General features: G+C 41.4%; 1 protein-coding gene across 5 annotated transcripts in view; it reads right to left on the bottom strand.

The window, feature by feature from the left end:
• enox2 (ecto-NOX disulfide-thiol exchanger 2) overlaps positions 1-23,100 on the bottom strand; it is a 149,404-nt gene that overhangs the window by 106,764 nt on the left and 19,540 nt on the right. For 2 of the 5 annotated variants that reach the window (XM_084010101.1, XM_084010103.1), the window contains exon 3: positions 9,848-9,933. In XM_084010101.1, the coding sequence (XP_083866227.1) occupies positions 9,848-9,881 (34 nt within the window). In that variant the 5' untranslated portion in view covers positions 9,882-9,933. Of the gene's footprint in view, positions 1-294; positions 434-9,847; positions 9,934-23,100 lie in introns of those variants that run through there. The other 3 variants (XM_084010102.1, XM_084010104.1, XM_084010105.1) reach the window with 2 other exon arrangements.

The raw sequence follows: 23,100 nt of genomic DNA, 5'->3' as shown, positions 1-23,100 counted from the left end.
GGCTACATGAGAAAGCAGCCACAGTGGAGAGAGGCAGAGCAGCTCTTCTTCTGCGGTCTCAACAGCTGGTACACGCCCGACAAGCACGGACTAAACACGGCGGAGAGATCCCGGCTTGCCGTAACAACGTGGAGATGCAAAATACATTGTGTCAAATAACTCGTGCGGCAAGTGACGTCCGGTGATACCGCAGCGCACAGCGACACAAGTCGGTGTGTGAGTGTTTGCGAACAAACATATAACATCTCCTGTGTCAACATTAAAGACCGCGTGAATAAAACTTCAAACGCGTACCTGTGTACTGCAAGAGAAACATTGTCCACAGAAAGCGACGCGTGATTCTTGCCGACCGTCTGCTGCAGGACGAAGTGTACGAAGTAAAAATCCTTGAATGGAGACGGGGCTTGTCCTCCCGTCGGTCCGCTCCGCTCGGCAGACTGGACTGCAATGAGAGCAGCCAGTCGTAGCGGGACCTTTTAGCAACTGCAGGCGAGCCCGCCCCCACGACGTGCCCGGTTCGCGGCCGAAGCAGAACACTCGTTCGCTCCGAGTGATGCGTGCGGCGCGCGGACGAACCGCGCTGGCGAACAGAGCAGGCGAACAGTGCAGGCTGCGTCGGTGGGCGCCGACACGGTCACCGACACACCTCCCGCTACCTTGCCCGTGTCAGTCTGCCGAGGAGAGCCGAGCTCGCGCACCCTCAGGAGAGGATGTGGTTTTCACGGAGAGCTGCAGCCAAGCTTCCCCTACGGCGAGCGAACAGGAGGCACCGCTCCACGCGCTGCTGCTGCCCACTCCTGAGTTGAATGCCAAATAAACTAGCATCAGGAAAAAATTTTGTTTTTGTTTTTTAAACCCGCGTTTGAGTAAAGATGTTTATACTTTCTGGTAAGCAAGCCAAACCATAAATGATCGTAAAAAAAAATGGTCCAAAACTTTTGACAGCTGTGCTTATTAGGGAGGGTGTCGTTCTGCCGCCTGCCAGTTGGAAGAGAAGCAAAGACATTATTAGTTCAATACCAATGCTAAGCACGCAGACTGATGAGAGCCATTCCCGTCATCCCCGAGGCTCAAGTCATAGTCCTAGTCGTTTTAAAATAAATATCTTAAGAGGGAACTTGTCCAAGTTGTTGCATGTGATTGATTGAGGTATCTATAAAATAAGTGGGATTTCAATCATTTAGTTGACGCTGGAGTCTGTTCAAGAGCTTTCAATACTACGATTGTGACATAAATGGCCAGTATTTATTTGCCCACTTAAAAACAGAGTCTGCAATCCAGCCAAGTTTCTAGATAGATTCATTCAGCTAAATATTCAGCTTTCGCTCACACTGTAAACAATATATAAAAAACAGCAGTCTTCTCAGGGTGTGAATATGGTCTTGGTTTGATCAAAACAGGCGGGAAATAATTACACATGGAAAAAAACAGCAGAGCAAAGACTATTATGCTTCTGTAATTAGACACAAGCTGTGTACAGACATGAGAAAAATGTGCACGATAATGGTATTGTTTCACTGCAGTGGTCATATGTCTGACTCATTTATTCCTGATTCCTGAAAACTCCCTTCAGTCTGGTTCAGACTGGCTTCTGGAGGAGACACTGACATCACCTGTTCAATGGTAATATGCAGTCCAACTTCTAATGGTAGCAGCATGTCACACAGGGCTACCATTCATTGAAATTGTTGTTTGCACTCTCCTCATTTTGGGAACATTACTTTACTTTAAGTATTTTTCCAGGAGAAAATGAAAACGTTTCCCCCAAGTTGTCCCTTGTATGATGAGCTTGAAAAGGACAGCATATGCAGATCAGTTGCAAGTCTGTTAGATACACCTTGCTGCAACAAATGCGGTCTAAAACAACAATCCTGCAATTTATCCCACATTTGTGAACATTATAGTGTTTGTTTTTTGTGACCAGCCACGACAACGCACACAGCGCTGGTATTGTTTTCAGCTTGTGAGTCTGTGTGTGTGCCATCATGGCGGAGTGTGGGCCTGAAGTCACGTCAAGTCAAACTTTATTATCACCAGTGGATATTTGGTTGTTTTGTTGCAACCAGGTATACAAACACATTATTAAAAAACACAATCATATAATGCAACAGTCTGGAAAAATCACAGTGACAAACCTCGTCCTTGGTTTTCACACATTCAACTCCATAATAGCTCCCTTGTTACACCGTGACAGAAACTCATCAACTACCGGCCCATGACCTAGTTCCTCTGCTTCCAGGAGGCTCAGTATAACAGAATAATTGGTAAAACTTTATAATGCATCTGTTCTGGTATTTACTTTGACAGCTGTTTGTGTAACGATTATAAAGGAAGGGAGACCAAACACATCCTTGAGGTGAACCAGTCTGTCAAATACCTTGAATCCATCCAGTGGCATTAATGTCAAGATTAAAACAGAAAATAAGTTTCCCTGCAAGCAAATATGGTTGCATAGTATTTACAGAGGTAAAACCTGCAAACAGAAGCCTGGCATCGAGTCATCAGACCTTCAATGTGAAGATACGGGCAGTTCAGCAAGGTCAGAGTGGCATCCTCTGCCCTGCAAGCTCCGGACCTGCTTTATAATCATCTCACAAACCTGCATAACTAAATATGTATGGGGAGAATGGTAGAATGTCCTGGTATATTTTGTTGCTCAAGAGATTTTGAAAAAATATGATGATAAATACTGCCGAGCTGTTCTGCACTCCTGAGCACTCTGCCACAAACTTCCTCAGACCACAAGCTCTTTCTACAATCAGTGTGCCTGAACGGCTCTACAACAGTGTCAACAGCAATGGTAATTGCTTGGCTAGACCAACAATTGTTCTTCAAGTCTTCTGTTTGTTCTTTTTCAAACATTATGCAGAACTCATTTAAATTCCAGGCTGGGTTGTTAATTCTAAACTCAATACTCTACTTTTTATTTCTCTCTCCTTTACAGGAACCCACCGATTGGAAGATGACTCTCTCTACCTCTGAGCCACAGCCGCCCATGTCGTGTTAAGTAATGACAGAATTAGAAAGCTGGCTTTCTCACCAGCTGTCCGCTAGTTGGCTAGCTATCTTGCTAAATTGCTAATTAGACGGCGTTGACGTTGCACTTGTTCCAGAAAATCCACTTGAATGTGGATGTCTGTTCTATTCCTATTTTATTTCTATGTTCTCCTATGTTCCACCCTGCAAGATGCCGTCATGAAACTTTACAGGTGAAGGTGGATCAAAACGAAGGCCAAGTTTGAGGATGGGTGTGGTCCCAGCAAGATCACAGGATGTAGGCGGGATGCCATTAAACCATTACAGAAGATCAGAGGAGCGCAGTGAGATGACGCAAGTAACAGACTGCCAATCAAATGTGACATTTGGGGGAAAGCATGATGGTTATAGCATTTATGCTTGATTCGTGTAATAATTCCAGTAGCACGACAGTCTTCTCATTGCTCCGTACAGATCTGATGTTGAGGTGTACCCAATAAACTGTCTGTATGTGATGTGAGTATGAGAAACATGCGCAATACAAGATCAAATTGAAGTTGAAGCGTAGTTCAGGTCAAAAGGTCTCAGTTACGTATATCTTGAGGATAAAATTTTTTTTTTCCTCTGCCCCAGCAATAAGTCCAATTCCACTGCCGTTATGGGATACATCCAAAGGTAAAAGTGTTGACCAAAGGCCAAAGTGCCTTGGCTTTTTTTTAAAAACTCAAAATTCCTCTCATCATTTCCAGTCCATTGTGAAGTCTGAACACTACTCCACAAACCAGGTATAACAACGACTGATTTATACTGATACAAAATGAAACATCTGCGAGTACATGAAAAATAAGAATAAAAAGGTTGGACATTACTTCACTCAGAGAAAAACATGTCATTTAACCAGTATTTCTCAGACATCTTATTTAAAACACATATACTTGTGTTTTATATAAACTCCCACATTTTCATATCAGAAAATGAAATATCGGTGTCTTTAGGCGACTGACCCCAAAAATGCATCACTCTGGCTATGTTATGACGAGGATACTTGATCTACCACTCACATGTGCAGCCAAGCCTTTGAAACATATTGGATGGACATGCCTATTATTCACCGCTTCACATGCTCTGTGTAGTGGGTTGGTCAAAAAAAAAAATCACATCAAGGTCAAATTTAAGAGATGCATTAGCACTACGGACACAGCGTTATCAGCCGGGAGCTACGTATCTATCATCATTCATTGATATGGACCAATTCAAAGCAACCAACCAACCAACCAATAACCGCCTTTTTCGCTGTCCACACGAAAGGAGAAGAAATAAACAACATTTCGAGGCAGAATTCAATTACCCCTGTCAGCCGGTAGTAATGAGTAACAGCCAGTGCATGCTCTCATTCAATTTCAGTGTCCCCAGGAAATGATGTTTTTCTGATGTCTCCATTTAGTTTTTTTAACAATGATGTTCTTTTTGTGGCCTGCTTAGTGTAGCAAAACATTCAAATCAAACACTAATTTGACTCTGTGCCTCAGCAGATCAAAGTGTTCTTCGTCTGCCTTTGTGGCTTTGTATGCATTTGTTGACATTGCAACCCTCTTTAGTCAAAGACTGCCTGACTTAAGAGTGAGGTGAAATGATTTTCACAATTTCTTAGAAAAAACACACAAAAAAAAATGCATGTGATAAGAATTCACTTGAGAACATCCTCCATAAATCATGAGCTCATATCGCCCAGCTCATCTCAGCTTCATATATTAAAGCAGAAATGTATAGATAGGTCGACCCAGTTAAATCTAATCTCATGCTGAATGCATTTGTTTAGTTAACAGGAAGAAATTAATTATTCAAATTAAATCTCTGCATATTCATTTGGAACGGGGTCTCCATGACCACTTTCGTTGTAAAGTTGGGGCTCTCAGAGCAAGTGCCTTCTTCGTAACTCACACTTGTTTCCGTAAATATTCCCCTTTTTCACTTTTCCAACAACATTTATGACTATTTGTCCTGTGAGATGTCGGCACTGTTTTTTTCTATCGAGTTATTTGCCAAATCAAACAGCTCTATTTTCACTTGGTACAAGTGCAGCATGCTGTATCAATATGCCCTTTCCAATCAAACAAAAGGGGTTCAGGTAATCCACAAGGCCTTCAGAGAGGGAGGTGGGATGATATTTGAAAAAAAGAGGTTCAAAGCAGAAAGCAGTTTAACGTGGCTGCAAAGGTATTTGGTGTCTTCCATTGTGAGATCATAAATTTGTTTGTAGCTAAGCACAAGTGGGAAAATGTCATCAGCTAAACTGGACGCTCTTTGGAGAAACAGCCAGTACGGAGATGTGTCCAGAAGCTGGGGGACATCTCTGTCTTTGGGGTTCCTGCTAGTTATCTTTGACCTCTATCTCCCTTAATCTTTCCCTTTCTAATTACATATCCCTTCCTCTCTTCCTTACCTCACATCCCTTCCCCCTGACTGATGGTTAGCAGATGATCATCTGGACAGGAAAGGTTGAGGTGACTCCCCAGTTTAAGTCACACCTCATTAAATGAGCTTCACAGTGTCCCAGTTCACCTACTGGTGCATTCCTACATGGACACATTTAATGAGTTGCGGAGGAGTGACAAGGCACCATAAAAAGTAACTAACTGGATCCAACATGTTTGAAGACGCAGAACCATGTTTGCCATAGTTTTCATGCGAGAGGAGGGAGTTGCTGGAGGTGCCTTTGTGACGGCAGCATCTGTTCTGGAAATGGGATTAGGCTAAATCCAAAAGGAGGCCAGGCATATAACAAGAGCATATTTCCCTCAGCATGAATATTGATGGAAAATGAGTCTCAAACAGAGCGCAAAAATAACTGTTAACCCCTCTGCACCGCTGAAATGTTGTGAACAGCACACGCTGCCCCGCCACGATTCACAGCCAGAGAATCACTTGACTCCAGCACCACTCATGCATTGCCATCAATATAGCCATGAGTGGAGGTGATGACAAATCACGTTTGTTTGTTCTACGACGTTACCACGCTGCATTCGAATGCTGCACGTCCTCCGATACAAGCAACAGCAGTTTATGAGAGCAAGTGGACACCGTGCTGCATTTTGGCAGCCGTTTCGTACAGCAAGCTGGTTGCGATTCCTGGCACCAAAGGTGCCATCGGCCTTACACGGGCACAAACTTAGCTGCCCCCAAGTCAACATTTACACAAAGACAGTCTTGTATCCAGACTTCTAGCTCCCAGCAAGAGGTCAACAAAACGGGCTAAAGAATGTGGAATAAAGAGACTTTGGAGAGGCTCAAGGGGAAATTTGGATGAGCACAGACCATTTATTTTTCCACATATTGTAATGTTAATGGTGCAATATTATTGTATTAAAATAGCACCAACTAGTAAATGTCAAACAATAATTTTCTTGCCAGTATTAGTCACCTCTCTTCCAATGACAAAGAAGATGCCAAAATATTCACAGTGGAGTATCCTGTAGTATTTAAGACAGCAGATACAATTTTGTTTGGAAAGAAGGGAAGTCTCTTTTAAACTATTGGCCACAGTTGTAACACGTGTGAATCCCATAATATTGAAAAATAACTGTATTGATACAGACTGTGACATTTTGTTAAAATCATTACAGATGTTATCCATTCAAAAATAAAGCAAATGTGACATTTATGTTTTTCTCTGAATTCTTTACAGCCAAGTAATAAGTCAATCATATTTGATCAAAAGACCATTTGTTCATACTGCTCCCATCCATCTGTTAATATGACAAATAAAAGGCTAGTTTTGATGGACTGTCATCAGCTGTTTGATGCTACAAAGCCAAATGTTGCATTGTTAACATAAGAAGACAAAAACACTGGTCTACTAGGAACGTCAGCACATCAAACCTTGAAACCAGTACCACGTATTTTAGCAACGCGTCGGCTGAATGCATTATTAAATCCTTTCTTGTTGCAGACGGCCGTGCAGTGGGTTGGTGTGCACAGAATTTGATTAGTATATCCAATCCTGTGTGCACGGTGGAGACTAAAGCAAATGATGGATCAACAAAGGTGTCTTTTTCTTCATACAAACCTCACAAAATTAGGTTGGAAAGTGAATAGACTTTGCCTGTGAGTCAGTGTTTGATTAATGACAGAAACTTGACATCTTCACCGTTTCATAAACTGACCTGAAACACCTATAAACAGCCCAACAGTACTGAATGGGGGGGAGGACATTGCTAGGTGATTAAACCCAGTAAAAGCAAATATGCTCAATACTGTAGAAAACACCGAGGTGTAAAAAGGGCAAAGAAAGAGAGAGGATACAGCCGAGAGATTGGCTGAGCAGGAGGGAGGGAGAAAGGCCAACTATCAGACAGAGCATTCATTATCACCTGACTGACCTGCATATTGCGCTGTGTGAGAGTAATGGGAAAGGACACGCTCATCAGCCAAAGACCGGCGAGAGAAGCACTTTTCATTCCCTCCTCTCCTTCCTACCTCTTAAGCAATCTGTCAGTTTCTTACTTGGTTCAATTTCTGTTCTAGAACAATGTACCAAAAAAAAAAAAAAATACAACAGCAGCTAACAGAGAGATATTAATGCCATGCCGACTGTAATTAATATTTAATAAGTATATTTCACAGATCATGGTTATGCAACGGCTAATTATCAATTTAATGAGTACTATCCTTTTTTCAGTATTGCACATGCTGTGGAAGTAAAAGGGTAAAGTAACAGCCCAACAACAGATATGATAGGGAGACTAAGGGCGAACTCACACCAGGGCCATTTGATCCATACCATGCCTCGGCACCATTGCCCCCCCACAGGTGGTCCCCCGGCTTGCACTCACACCACTTGAAGCCCGATTGCCTGCTGAACATACGCCATCACGTCGTAATACGCATGATGTTGTTTTCAAGAAGCCCCAGCTCAAAGTCATAGCAAGAGAAAACAACACAGAGAACATGACTGAAACTTTACTTTACAAGTCATGTCTGCACATATTTCTAGTAAACACTCGGCCTGCAGCAGAGCATGTGAGCATGAGTGTAGCTGAGTGAGCAGGCAGCGGATTTTCGACAGAGCAGCATTTTTATTATAAAAGCGCCGGTTCCTTTTCGCTCCGGTGTCGCTTAAACCACAAGTCTGAAGCCGAAGCCCGACCCTGAATCCCGCTGTGTCCTACACACTCATCCACAGTATTTTCCATCATAAATCTGCTCAATAGTGGGGGAGATCCGAGTGAACACAGCAATAATGAATGGGACGGCCACTCGATGAAAGCCTACGTCATGTCCACATTGCGTACCCGTGCATGTGCTCGTGCATGAACCGTACCATCAATCATGCCTGGGCGTGGTCCGGTTGGTGTAGTGTGAGTGCACCCTAAGATAGATCTATAGACGTGCGAACAGCTCTGAAGCTGAAAATAGTTCCAAGTTAATACTAGCGTGACAACTCCCACTCTGGTTTCCATGGCTCTGTTAATATACTGGTTAGATTGAGCCACAGAAGCACTGTCAATGATCATGGTGTTAGTAATCTTCTGGGATGAAAGAAGTTGATCTCATTTGATCTTTTGCAACTCAAGTGTAAGTAGGCTAAATATCTCATGCTCAAAAGTAGCTTCATGTTATTTTTTGAGAGCTTTCAGAATTTAATGGCAAAACAAGAGCATGTAGTTGGTGTAATTGGTGGCCAATAACCAACCAGCATTTGTTTTCTCACAATTTCATGCTATGCTGTGCCAGAATCCCAGTTAATGGATCTGTTATTGTGTCTTCTCAGGTGCGGCTTCCCTGATATGGGTGTGTGTTGTGAATAACTGTGAACAAATCTTGTGTGGCAAATCTTAACTTGAGCTTGAAACTGTCCCTACCGTCATTTAGAAAAAAGAAATGTCTTTCATATGTTTGTCAACCCCATCATCAGGGTTGACAAATGAAATGAGCCTTTGTGCATAACGGCATGTGTGTGTCTGCTGTCTAGGGGTGTCCCCGACTAAGAATTTACATGAAATCTGATTGGTCAAGTCTTGCCTATAGTCGACTGATCGCCGAATCATGTTTTTTTCTTCTTTTTTTTTTGCTCATTGATTTTAAAAGCTCCGTAAAAGTCGAGCTCCAGGGGGACAGTGGGTCACACCTGTGTCTGGGATGGAGGCACCACGGGCAGATGAAAAAGCTCTGGAAAAGTCGCTCGTTTTTTTCTTTTTAACCTTATCTTCTCCGCCCCACCCTCTGTGTAACTTCAGAAGGAAGTAAGTGACCCGGCCGAGGGTCAGGCTGAGCCAATCAAATTGGACAAAAAGTGGAGCAGTCTTGGGAGGGGCCGTTCGGCCATTCGCATCCCCCCTCTAAATTGACAGTATTAAACTGGCCCAGTCTGACTGCCAGGCCAGAGCTCCGTTTAACGCTGTGTGCGGATGTGAAAGCCAAGCCAGCCAGTGTTGCAGCTGATGGCCATACCGTCACCTGTTTTAATACGTCCATGACTGTAACTGACATCTGAAATTGAAATATGACCACCTGCCGGTTCGGCCCCGATGTCTGATTCGACTATGAGATTGGCAGTCGAATCAGGCTCCTTACATTGAATACTCGACTATTCGGGGTCATTCCTACTGCTCTCCATGTCAAAGTGCTGTATGAATCATATGTGTGAGCTTGAATGAGATTAACACGTTGTATCGGAAACTTTGACAAGAACTGAGAGGATGCCACAGATTTTGAAACAAAAGGAAACCAAAGTGAAGGTGGCAAAAATATACACAAATAAGGATAAGGAAAACAATTCACATACAGCAAAGAGAAAGACAGGTTCAAAGGTTAAGGTAACTGAAACCTGAAATAGGTACAAAATAAGACATTTTGAACTGAGGCATCTTACCGGTGACTCGGCTTGTTCGGAAGTCTTTGTACATGATAGTGCTCTGTGTTGTGTGTGGTCTCACCTTCACTGGTCTTGTAGCAAATCTGTATTGAGAAAAAAAAACAAGGGTAACAAAAGCATGATCAGTCGCAGGTTTTTTCTGTTACATCGCAGCCCTGCTTTCACATTTTGCAGTTGTTCAAGGACACTGTCTGGCTAAGATGGGTGGAAATAAAAGGCCTTTATCTTGAATAAAGAGAGAAGACAAACAGACGACAATGTAATTCATCCACTTCACAGAGAGGCACAACCTCCCTGCTTTGTGGAGCAGAAGCTCATCCGAGCCAAAGAGGGCTCTGAGGCGCGGGAGGGTCCCATTGACTGTGCTATTAACACTCAAACTGGGTGGATAAGCATGGAGGAAATACAAAACGCTGCCAGAAGGATGCACAGAGACTTCTGTAATGCATTTCATTCCACTGAGAAGGGCCCTGAGGGTGCCGTGATGACCACAGTAATTGGCTTTCTCCAGCTATGATAATCTGCATCAGTCATGCCATGCCAACACACTCTCAGGCCACTGAGAAGGTCACAGTCATCCCCATACCTCACTTCCATCTGCTGAAGCAGCCCCTGAATTCCTATTAGAAAGAAGAACGGACAAGCGAGACTATTATTATGCACTATTGAGATTTTACCTTTAGTAGTGTGCTTTTTGATAGATTTTTAAATGTTATAGTATATCATACAATAGGGCTGAAACAATACGCTGACAAAAAAACGCATAAATTATGACAATTATTCGACAGCAAGTGTGATCATTTATTGAGGGAAAATACAAAATATCTTCGGGTTTTAGCTTCTCTAAAGTGAGGATTATATGGTGTGATTCTACATTTTTGGACAAACGAGCAACTGGAATATTGTACTTAATATTGTACACCTTGTACTCTGGGGAAGAGTGAGGAGCATTTTCACCATTTTCTGAAGCTATTTTGACTTTGATAATTAAAATACAGCCCAATAGAATGCATACGGTATTCCATAAACGCAAACACACACACACACACACACACACACACACACACACACACACACACACACACACACACACACACACACACACACACACACACACACACACACACACACACAGTACATGTCCCATAAAGTATATCATATTTCATGTCACAGCTTTAGTGGATCGTTTTTGTTATTCTCTTTCTTACATGTCAGGCTACCATTACATTTTTATCACTCATCGCTGCCTGCCTGACATGTAGTTACATTTATATTGACACGCACTGTATATGACAGGCACAATAACATCTTGGCACACACAATAACATCTTTGCAAGCTCCTATGGTTGTACATCTCTATACACAGTGAATGAAAAGCTCATAGTTCCATAGTGCTTTTCTGGTCTGTTTGAGCACTTAGAGGCTTTGACTACATTCAGTCTACATTCATACACATTCATATACTGATGCAGAGGAGCCACCTGCCCATCAGCATCTAATCTAGTCCAACTCATTTACACACATTCACACGCCAAACCTTCCGGGGGCAACTCACGGTTCGATATCTTGCCCAGGGACACCTTGGCATGCATGCTACAAAAAAGTAGAAGAAGTTTATGAACATCAGCTTGTTTGCAGTAAAATTAAAAATAATAATTTAGGCAATCTGTTTGGGGTAATCTGTTGTTTGGGGGGGGGGCCCAATTTGTTAATTCCATTGCAAGTTTTATAAATCACAGTCACAGTGATTAACCCAACAATGTGCACCTCTGTCGGCATCAGATTCAAATTCAGATTAGCATACTTCTGAGACAAGGCTGTCAAAACATCAGGTTCAAAGCCTTCTTGGCCCCCAGAGTTCTGCTGCTACACAGCAACAAAGCTGTTTATTACGTCTATTATTTATATCTGCTGCAAAAGTCTAAATTGTGCCTGCACTGTAATATCATCAAATTCATTACTAACTAATTACTAATACATAGCTAAATCCTTATGAACATTGCTGACCTCGAATGACCTCATATGACTCAGTAGACTCAGTCTGATAACACTGGATTATCCTCAGCAGGGGATGTTTATTAAAACAATGCAGAACGGAATAAAGAATGTTTGAGGAATGGAGAAATGGAGAACATAATTAAAACGCTGGCTCGTGTTCAGATAGGGGCTCTCAAAGCAGAAATATTTGCAAAAAGGATTATAAGAAAACCAAAACAACAATGCTATTCCCGTAACTAGATCCCCTTTTAACACATCTGAAACCCCTTTTTAATAGTCTGACGTTTTCCACATAATGGCTCGTTAGAAAAATGTTGCAAAAGTCCAAAAGGACTAAGAGAGCAGTCCCTAAAAACAAATAGTGCTGGTTAGCAATAACAAAACAACAAAACCAAAATCCCTCTGATTTTATCTGCAAATACAGCTTTAAGTTTAGTATGTAAGAAAAATCCCAGAGTTGTGCAGTACTGTGATAGCTGAACTAAAAGATGAGATGATGTATGGTACCGGGGCAAATGCGAACACACTCAGGCTTACTGTAACGTTACTGTATTGTCTTTACATAAGTAGAGTAGTGTCATTGTAAACATGAGACCAGAATGACTGGATATTCTTGCTTTGCTCAAGCAGGCATTTGGACTTTGTGGCCTGTGATACACTGATGCTGAAAACGTGAACACACCATTCACCACAGTAATGGCAACCACAAAGCAAAATAAAGGGCAACGAGAAATGCACGACCTCCTGCTGTGAGGAGAGAAAAATCTGTCAGAATGGCATTAGCCTAAACTTCAGAAGAATAATGACAGTTATTATAATTTGATAAAACGATGGGGTGGGGTGCAAAGAAAATGTGTTTTTTAAGTACTTTGTGGGCACAACAACAAATGACATTCATCAATCTTAAGGCACCCACGTTCCCCATCATACTTGTTATGACCAACATTTTTCATTTCCACAGATTTTGCTATTTTCTATTGTTAGGGGGAAAAAACCCTGAGACACTAACTCGAGGAAATGTGTACGTAAATGATTACAAACGAAGCAGAGAAGCTGAGACGGGAAAAGACTCACATTGGTCTTTGAAACTGTGATTCAGATCCAGCTTACTTATCAATATACCAGCCTCAGAGTAAGCACAAAAGCCCGAGAGATAGTATTCTTCCAAACAGAATTTTAAGCAGACTCATAGGCCATAGACGTTATGGAAATATAACAAGTGATTTTTCTTTGTAACAGAAATGCAACCGGAATTGTTTGTCCAAATGAGGGAGAGGCTAGAAACAGTCAGCTAGTAAAGCACAAGTTGCTTGGAATTATGTGCAGATTGAAGATTGTTTGGTCTAATTCATTAGTAGTCAGAAAAAACATCACAGCAGCTTTGTGTGCCTGATTGTTATTGATGACTGTTCATGTTTGACTGGCAAATCGATACAACACTTGTCAGTTTAACTACTCCAAATTGCCATGAGATGTTTCTTGCATCCTCCTCCTCCAGATATTCATCATTCAGAAAACGTTCCACGTAAAACCTTGAGTAAATATGTGTTTACTTGACGCATTTGCACACACAGCTCGGTACATTAATCATCTTGACGAATGCAAAAGACCAAACCCCTGTGTCTTTGCAGGGATTAGACAATCCTCTCCGTGACCAAAGAATTATCAGAGTCCACTAGCCCCCATTGTGGAGGGAGAGGGGAGAAACCCCATAATAACCCCCGATAGGTCCAATCATCTTTTGTCTCCAGAGCAGGGAAACAGCGGCACAAACCAAATAGCCCTCTGAAGTATTCGTCCGGATTGAAATGTTCAACGAAGACTTTATTATTTAGATCAACTGCTGGTTTCAAACAATGTAAGCTGATATGAGCACCGCTGAGTATGTTGCCATTCCAATTTTGAATTCCCCCTTCCAGTTCTTCTTGACAATAACTGCATCTTACTCCTTGTGATTTTTGAAATTATGACAAATGATCTATATTGGGCTGCTGCATAATAGTGAAATGTGTTTAGTAGTCAGACTCTTTTGTTGTATATAACTCAGGAGGAACGCTAATAAAATAAATGATTGCATCTACTCTGCGATGTATCATAATTCTGCGGTGTAGCAGATTTGATTGAATGTTTCTTTAAGTAGGTCTGAGGGCCCGAGCCTTCTGTTGCAGCACATTCATTCTTCCAGTAGAAAACCACTATCCTCTAAGAGAAAGTGCACAAGGATTTCCAGTCTTTATTTTACAAAAACGTACCCACTGATCCACTTCATCATATTCAAGGACTTGAACAGAAATGTAAAACCATCAGACTATTATTATGTTTGTTGTGTCACTAACCTGGAGGCTGAGCTTTTTAAGTAGTAGTTTTAGTATTTTTGTGTGTGGTTTTCACACAGAGGTACTAATTACGTTCCAAAAAAGGACAAAAAAAGATAGTTGTATCAAACACTGGTCAAGGTTCACTTATTATATCTGTCACGGCATAAGCGTTACATAATATGTAGATGTTTTGGTCGCAAACTCAGTTGTAGAAATACTTTACTACCTTCATGTTCTGCCATCCCTCCTGTAATCACAACTTTCATAAACCGTGTGTCCCCTACAGCTATCATAATTCAGATTTCTAACTCCGCACGATACAAATGATGTACTCTATACCCAAAACACTGTTCTCACACCATTACAAACATGCAATCATGTGGTACAGTATTTGTCTGTTAATGAGACCCCTGCTGAGATGTTGAAGAGATAACAGTCTGTCAAGCCTTCCTACATGAAGAGAAACATGCTGGAGGGATGGCAGCACCGCTACGCTGCAATATGTGAGGCCACGATGGAAAAACCATGAATAAAAATATGAATAAATCTAAAAAACAAATACACAGGAATACTAACGCAGTCACCCATGCCCAGTGGGTGCATTTCTTGAAGATATGGCTGTATATCTTTATTATCATAAAATCTTTTCATTCAGAATTTTCCACAATGTTAACAGTCATAGCCAGAGGACCAACAGTGCCATTTTCTATCACCCCAAGACAGGAAACAAGCCGGTAAGTGTGAGAACAGCAATAAACTGTGTGCATCTTCAAATAACAAATTAAATTCCACCTTCCGTTTGTAGAAACGTTTACACAAGACCGACAGCTTCGGTGTCGTGGTGGTTTTAAGAGTTAAACAATGCAAGGTGGAAATTCTTCACTGTGTACAGAAGCTAGCGAACCATTCTGAAGCCTTTGGGGATTGACACTCCAGAGTTCTTATTATCCTCAAGTATTTTTCATTTAATCATGGACCCAAAAATGGACAATTAATTGACAATAATTCCAGATGCACCGATACCAATTTTTTTTTCAGTACCAATATGAATACTTAAAAATACCATCACAGCTCTCATAAAAAACAAAAAACTTTAATCTATACAAAATCTAAAAAACATTTCAAGAGATAATCCTCACATTCTGAGTGTAATGAAAACAAAGACAACACGATGCAGTTGCTGCCAATTAAACATTCAACTTTGCGATGTTAACAGTTAACCGGCAAACTGGGCTATCAGTTAAAAGAAATGTTTAAAAAAAAAAACTCTGTGGAACAGCTTGTCACTTTTAGGAGAATAGCACTGGTCCACCTTAAAAAAGTCGTACCACTTTAAGTGTGCCTGAGTCAGAGCAGCCTGGGTAGTTGCTAACTTTGGGGCTAACCCCTTCACATTAATTACCAACTGACTGACAAGCAAGAAACAGGAACTTAGCTTGTGTCTCCTCATGGATCTTGAGGAGTTGTAGCATTTATCCACCCACAAATAAACTGTACATACACACACTGCACGGCAACATTACTGCTGACTTAATACTCACTGTCACACACTCCCTCTCTCTTGCTCTCTTGACTGGACACTGGCTAACGTTACGTCGGGCTTGTAATACACTGGCAGAAACCCTGATGGATTATGCCAGGCAGAAAAACAGCTGACAACTTCACAGCTAAACTAATTGATGTGGTGGAGACTTAATAGGGACAGTTGGTTTTGTGCACATACTGCAGCTGGCAATAAATTATGGATTTAATGTTTGTGCATCAGGTTATTGTTGCAGCTGGGTGGCTTACTGGGCTCAACTGAGGAGAGGTTAACCCCACGTTGCTCTAGTGGTATCAGGTGTGGTTGTAACAGAATAATTTTATAAGTACAAGTAGGAGTAGGGTACATGAGTACACGAGTGCAGTATCGGACCCGATACCCGTTACTGAAATCGGTGCATCCCTAAAATGAATCGTGTGTTTTAAAAAATGCCAATTACAATCTACCTTTCATGGGAAGAAGCACCAAATTATCGACCAAATGCTCACATTTGAGAAGCTGGAACCATCAAATATTTATGCACAGGAAATGATTACTAAATTATCTAATGATGAAGTCCTGATGGTACTGTTTTCAGAGGGACCCTCTGGTGTATCCAACAACAGTGCAGTGAAGAAAGCTATTCTACATACAATAAAGAAACAAATGACCCAAGTCAAGCAGCTAATCAACACACAGCCCTGGTCTCTGAGACACAAAACTCTGTTTAGTGACAGCCTCAGCACTGGTTATGGCAAACAACCTCGTCGTCTTGGGGAAGCTTTCGCGCTGTAATTTACGAGTGGGCTGGGAACCAATATGTGTTGTTAAACAGCCGTGGACACGTGTTGTCTTTGCATTCATGGCCAATGAGAAGGTTGGGGAAATAATTTTCTCCCTCTGGCTCACACAGTGTGGTCCAGCACAGGACAGCATTTGCCAAAAAAAAAAAAAACAAGCACATAATTCACTCAAAAAGAGGAAAATCAAACAGGATTCATTATGAGTTTTTAGGTGGATAAATTATCGCTGTGTGGATTGGAAAAAGAAAAAGCGCCATTTGTTTTCATGTTAAGTAGGCAAAGTATGAGAAAAGGGGAACTTAATGAGAGTATTAGGAGTAAATGACGGATTATTAGATGTGGCATTAAAGAGGAACAATGCTGTGTTGTTTTGAAAGTCTCTGTAATTATCATTAGCCTTCATTCATAGTCAAAGCGGCTAAATCTTATCCAGAAAACAATAGCCTATAATGGAGGCAATATCCTCAAAAGTTGGATAATAGTGTACAGTAGACTTTATTGAAATACATGGCACATTCCCAGTTTGAATGTGTACAACTGTGTGAATGTGTAGCAGGGTAATGCTGGAAAAAGACAAAGGTGTTGATTCCGGGCAACGCTTGGTAAATACAGGTCTAAAAAGGCAATCTTGCATGTGAAGGAGTAGATGGGGCTCAGCTCTCTCTGTCACAAGTACTTACATCAGGGAGGGAAGGGAGGAGGGCAGGCTAACGGATGTGTGTGTAGGGGAAAGGATGAGACGGGGAGGCCAACGCTGCTTCCATGCCCATCTTTAACTCTGATGTGTCGATTAGACCTACGACATAGGGAATTAAATATTTAGCTCATATCAAGGTGGAAAAACTGATAAGAGGAAGTTGGCAAAGACATTAAAATGATACTCATATAATTATCATCTGGCGAGAATGACTCGTGTCTGAACACCCAGACAATCCTCATGCTAAGAGTAGTATGTAGTATGTAGTAGGTGAAGGATTTAAGGACCTGGAAACCTTTAATTAATTCCAAAAAAGCTGGCACTCTATTCATTTAACCTTTATTTAACCAGGTAAAAGCCCATTGAGATTGGGATCTCTTTCACAAGGGTGACCTGGCCAAGAAGGCAACATCACAAGTCAGAACCAGGAAACAAAGACATACAAACAGCAAGAAATTCAAGGTCCTTCAAGATCATATCAAAGTCATTTTTGGGGATCAAGTCAGGCAGTTTTAAATCCTTCTGGAAGGAGTTCCAGGCAAAGGGTGCAGCATATTTAAAACCCCTTTTCCCCACCTCGGTGCTGAACACACGGGACAGTAACGTTCATCATGTTAGCGCAGGCCATAGTGGCTGTTCTGTGGAGATAGTTACACAGGTGTTTGTTGCGAGGATGCCTCCCCAGACTAAAATGGTTGTAGGCAACCAAAACACCCACTGACCTGAGGAAGGTGCTGCCTTGCATCACAACAAATGCTGTGTGGGACGGCGTGAATCAATTATTACAGTCCGTAGAATTCCCTTTTCACTCTACAAAATATAGGATAGTACTACACCTTTCTACAATCCCCCCTCCTGTTAGCTCTCTCACACTTTGCTTAATTAACATTTAAGTAAGCTAAAATAGGTATAATCGTCTGCATCCTAAATTACTTCTCATGCAATTAAAGCTGAGTGTGCAGCTGTCTCTCTTTGAACAGCCTCCGTTTCTGCCTGCGCCTTCACATGGATGGGGTGGGCACAGATTTCCTCACGCTGTATAAAATATAAAGAGAGAAATAAAGAGATTAAAGGAGCCCTTTGTTGATTAGTGTATTTTAGGGTCCTTTGTTCCAATAAGTTTAAAATAACTTAAATATGACATTTGCATGTGTCATTCGCAGTAGTTATATTATCCGTTGTCCCAGTACAAGTTCTGATAAGGCGTCCTTACTAGCCTGCCCTTGTGTTCTCTTCACGCCCTGACCAGAGCCCACAGCCTTTGATTGAAAACCAGATGAGCCTGCTCTCTTCCTCTCAATGCAGGCTCCTCTCTTAACAGCTAATTACCGTGTCTGAAAACCAGAGCCGCCTCTGATAAGAGGTAAGATGAGAAACTGCGCAGCATACTGACACAATTAAACCTGGACACGGTTAGGTTTTTAGGATGCAGGATACGCGCGAGCTGTTACGTGATATTCACCGTGGCTGCAGCTTACAATTATTTGCAATCATCCACTGGCTATTTTTCTATCAGATGTTTGCACAGCCCAAGGTGTGAAATGTCTTGTTTTGTCCGACTAAGTGTCCAAATCCCAGTCCATCCATCAATCGTCTACCACTTATCCTATATTAAGGGTCGCCTCTATAATATCAAACAGAAAAGAGCAACAAACCCAAACATTTTAGAAATAATAATAATCATATGCCAGTTCACAGCAGGCATCAATGACTATTCCAATTTATAATTTTGTTTACACAGATATATCATCATGTATCATTGAACATTTTACATCAGTACTTAGCCAGGAATAACATTTACAAAAGTCTCATGAAGAAGAAAAAAAAGGTCCTCCTCAAGTTACTCCAGTAAGCTCCAGATCTGTTGAATCTTTCATGCTTAGCCCTCAATCTTTCAGCTTACATAAAGATATATTTCAAGTTATTACAATGCAGTTTGGTACCTGAATTCTGATGAGGATAAATTTAACAGAAACGACACACAGACACCACTAAATTGCTGTGACAATGAACGTCTTCTTCACCACACTGCTGTAGTCACTCCCCTCCACCACGTCTAGCTATCTACCTTGAAGAAAAGTATAAATAATTAATGCTGGCACAGAGTGAATACCAATTCTCTCATATTGCCTAACACCATCACCGGGGCTGATTAAGCCACCTAAGGTCATCGACTTCAGTGGTGACAACGCACCTGCAATCCTAACCAGTCAGATCACAGTGCTGACACTGGGGTTAGCTGGGAATCTTACGGACTGACAGGCAATCCTTACAGACTGACACGGTGGGCCAGGTTGTCTGCCCCACTGTCCACATGGTGACAAGATGGAAGGAATTACATACCGTATGAGGTTGGAATTTTTAACTGTGAGCAGTCAAACTTGTTTCAGCAAAAGCCATGAAAGATTTTGCTCAGAAAAGCTTTCCTAGCCAGGCACTATTTGTAGGAGTACGAGGTATAGATTCAAGCTTCCGAAAGGAGCAGTTCATCATTAAACCTGTATCCGAGTCGGATACAATCACACAAAGCTAATCTGCAGGTTTTTACATTGTACTCCTTTACTATAGTCGGACTTGCAAAAGTAATGTTTTGGGTTGTCTTTAAAGATCAAAATCAATGTAGGACAATCAGAAATGTCTCTCTGATTTAATCCACTTTCTTGTCAAATTCTTGTGCCTTTACACAAAACACAACTTAACCTTTGACAGTTCAGTTGGAGATTAGGGTTGTAAATGTAGCTTCCAGTTGCTAACCTTAAGCATAAGGAGCATCGTTTCATGTTTTTAGCAGACACTTAATCAAGTGACATCACTTTCACGAGTTCCCTCTGGGGCCACAAATGGCTTCATACAACCTTTTTGACATGCAGTTGTGCTTCACAATACCTGCATACAGAGATGTGAAAGATCAGTGGTGCAATCAAAACATGACTAACGCTGTCACACAACATAAAACATGGTGTCAACGACGCTGCACGGGTTGTCTTACACTCCACAAAATCAAGCACTCTATGTTCATCCGTAATGCTCTTGTTCGTGATGCAGAAAGCGATCAAACCATTACTGTCCGATACTGTGCAGTTTGAAAAAGCAATTAGATGCATCTATATGACTCAGGTTCATAATGAGAGCAGCTCCACGGTCCTGCAACCCGTTCCCTGCCGTACTAAGCATACACTCACAAGACTGTTCATTTCTTGTCTGGCCCAATTGACTGATGGGTTTCCAAACTGTGCATCAGCTAAAGCTATTAAGTGGTCTGCTGGAGCAAAATGACTTTACTGTTCCCTGAGTGTAACATCAGGCTCAGCAATTCCTGCCTGCTATTGTCTAGGGCCACTGTGACAAAGTTAATTTCTTGCCAGACAAGCAGAACCACGTATGCCGACACACACAATAAATAACAAAAAAAATTAAATCGCTCTGTTTTTTCTATTTGCTTTTTTCAAACACTTTGGTCACATGAGGTGACCCATGCCAAATGAGTTTCTCTTTTCATGCTTAGACATTGGCAAACAAACCCAATACTATGTTGGAAGCCACTGTAAAATACAATAAGGAGCTAAAATGGATTATACATTCACTACCTCGGAGTAAGGACTTAATACGAGGCTTGAACTATACAGGACAGTTCAACCCAGTCCGGAAAACACACCACATAGATAGACATATAAGCTCATGGTCAAACACATAAACTGAATCATTCATTCTTGTCTGTAAACCATGAGCTTTTTACTGAATTGCTGCATATTTTTTGCATGAATACGTGGAAAAGGACTAAAAGGATGCAGACCCTACCATGCCTTGCATTATTCTTGGTCATATCAGAGTGTTTGGAGATAAATCCACACTTTATATTCATGGTTCCAGACTGGATGGTCGAGGCCTCTTAAGGTTTGTTGTGATCCAAGTTTGCTTTCCATGGTTAGCCAAACCAAGAGCTGATTTCCAAGTCTGAGCTCTGATTGCAGTTTTATTTGACAACATGGTGCAGTGCTTTTGCAATGTGGCCTGAGGACATGATATTCTTTCATCTGGAGACTATCTTTAGTCATCCCACTCACTGACAAAACACTTGGGCATTTCCTTATTTTAAATCAAATTCGAGTGGTCTATCCTCAATATTTTCAATACAGCATAGTACCATGTAAGACAGCTTTAACATTTCTGTCCCACTGGTTATATCTAAGGTCTTTATTTATCGTAGTTTACCATCAGGATTCAGCCATTTCTATGATCACCGCATCACGAGACGGATGTATTATACATGATAAGGCTGTATCTTGCTTTAATTGCATTCCCCAGAATAAAAGTGTTTGCATACTTTCATTCATTTCATGACACGCCGCCCGGTGCACAGGTTCACCATTACTCATGAGACTATTCCCATCAGTCCCCATATTTCCATTCACTTTAATCACCAGTAAGATTGCAGTAGAGACGGTTGTGTTACTGAAAAGCAGAATACTACCACGGATTTAAATCACAAGTTTCATCACGATACATTGTTAATTCTTTGGAAAAAAAACAATATAATTCATTGGAACAACAATGGACTAATAAACAGTTGTTTACGTCCACCTCATTTCCCTTCAAATGGATTCTTGAGGGACTTCAGTTTTGTATGATGAATGACTTTAGCTTTGACACTCGTGACTCCTACTAGTAAGTACTAACTCCGAAACTTAACTATTTAACTGGAGCAAACTGTCAAGGGTTGTTAGTCACATGTCATGTTTCCCTGTCCTTCTATTGTAGCGAGTGGGGTCGAGCTGCAGTGCTTCTTTGTCCGGGGGCCTTATCTGGCTGTAAAGCGCCGGGCTCTGTGCTGCTGTCTCTATTGGCACGGTGATGGAGGCAAGGCCTGCCATCCCAGATAAACCTCCCTCTGTTCTTCCAGCAGCCCAGCAGGCTTCATGTTTGCTGCAGGTGTCAAAGAAAATGTTCCCATAGCTATTAGACTTTAGCACTGCTGGTGACGTTTAGGCACCTCTGATGGGAGACGAGTGAAGTTAGGGGAAAGTGATGATCGGGGAGACGGCAAAAACCAGGGGGGAAAAGATTAGAATGGGATAACCAACAAGAAAGTGTCGGATTGGGAAGGGCAGGGAGGGCTGATTCGTTTTTTTTTGTTCGTTTTTTTTTTTTACATTTTACCTATTGGCACATCTCTGGTAAAATAGCCTACACAAGAAGAAGTGCTTTTGTGTGATGCTATGTGCAGAAATGTCTTTGGTCAAGGACAGTCCTGTAAAACACTGATTATAAGAAATAGCATGGTATAGAATTAGCTCAATCAGCGGCAGTAAGAAACAAATGCAAACAAAAAACTCAACTTACTGCAGAGGCAATGTCACACTTGGAAAAAGATAGCATGAAATGATAACTGTACACCATAAAGAAAATAAATCTGAAATTGAACAACACTGGTAGACAGGTTGTAATAACAACACAGTAATGATGCTTGTTGTTGCTGCTGTTCAAAAACTGTCACTGGGATGAAAATCTTGTTATGCTGAATATTCAGCAGGCATACCATTTCCAGGTGGAAATAAATTGGATACCAGGAGACATAATTGAATGCACTAACAATTTTCCTCCTTAAAAAATAATTTACAACAGCACAATAAACATTAAATATGGGTAGACAGCTCTTAAATGTGACTTTTGCAAATGGCAAACTTTTTGAGTTTAGTTGAGATTTAAGATCATTAGTTGCAGCCCAGTGGGGCAAATAATGAATCGTGGACACTTCTAATCATGTTTGGTTTCGTCATGACCGAGCCTAAACAAACAAGTTTGCCATAATGTTTAGACAAGAAAAAGCAGCACAATGTTTACATTTGAGAAGCTGAAACCATTAAAAACTTGCTTGGAAAAATGACTTTTAATCAATGAATCAGTCAATGAAT

Source organism: Eutrigla gurnardus (genome assembly GCF_963514095.1).
Source record: "Eutrigla gurnardus genome assembly, chromosome: 5".
NCBI classification, from domain to species: Eukaryota; Metazoa; Chordata; class Actinopteri; order Perciformes; family Triglidae; genus Eutrigla; species Eutrigla gurnardus.
Note: the sequence above shows the minus strand (reverse complement) of the source record. Positions and strands in the feature narration are given on the sequence as shown.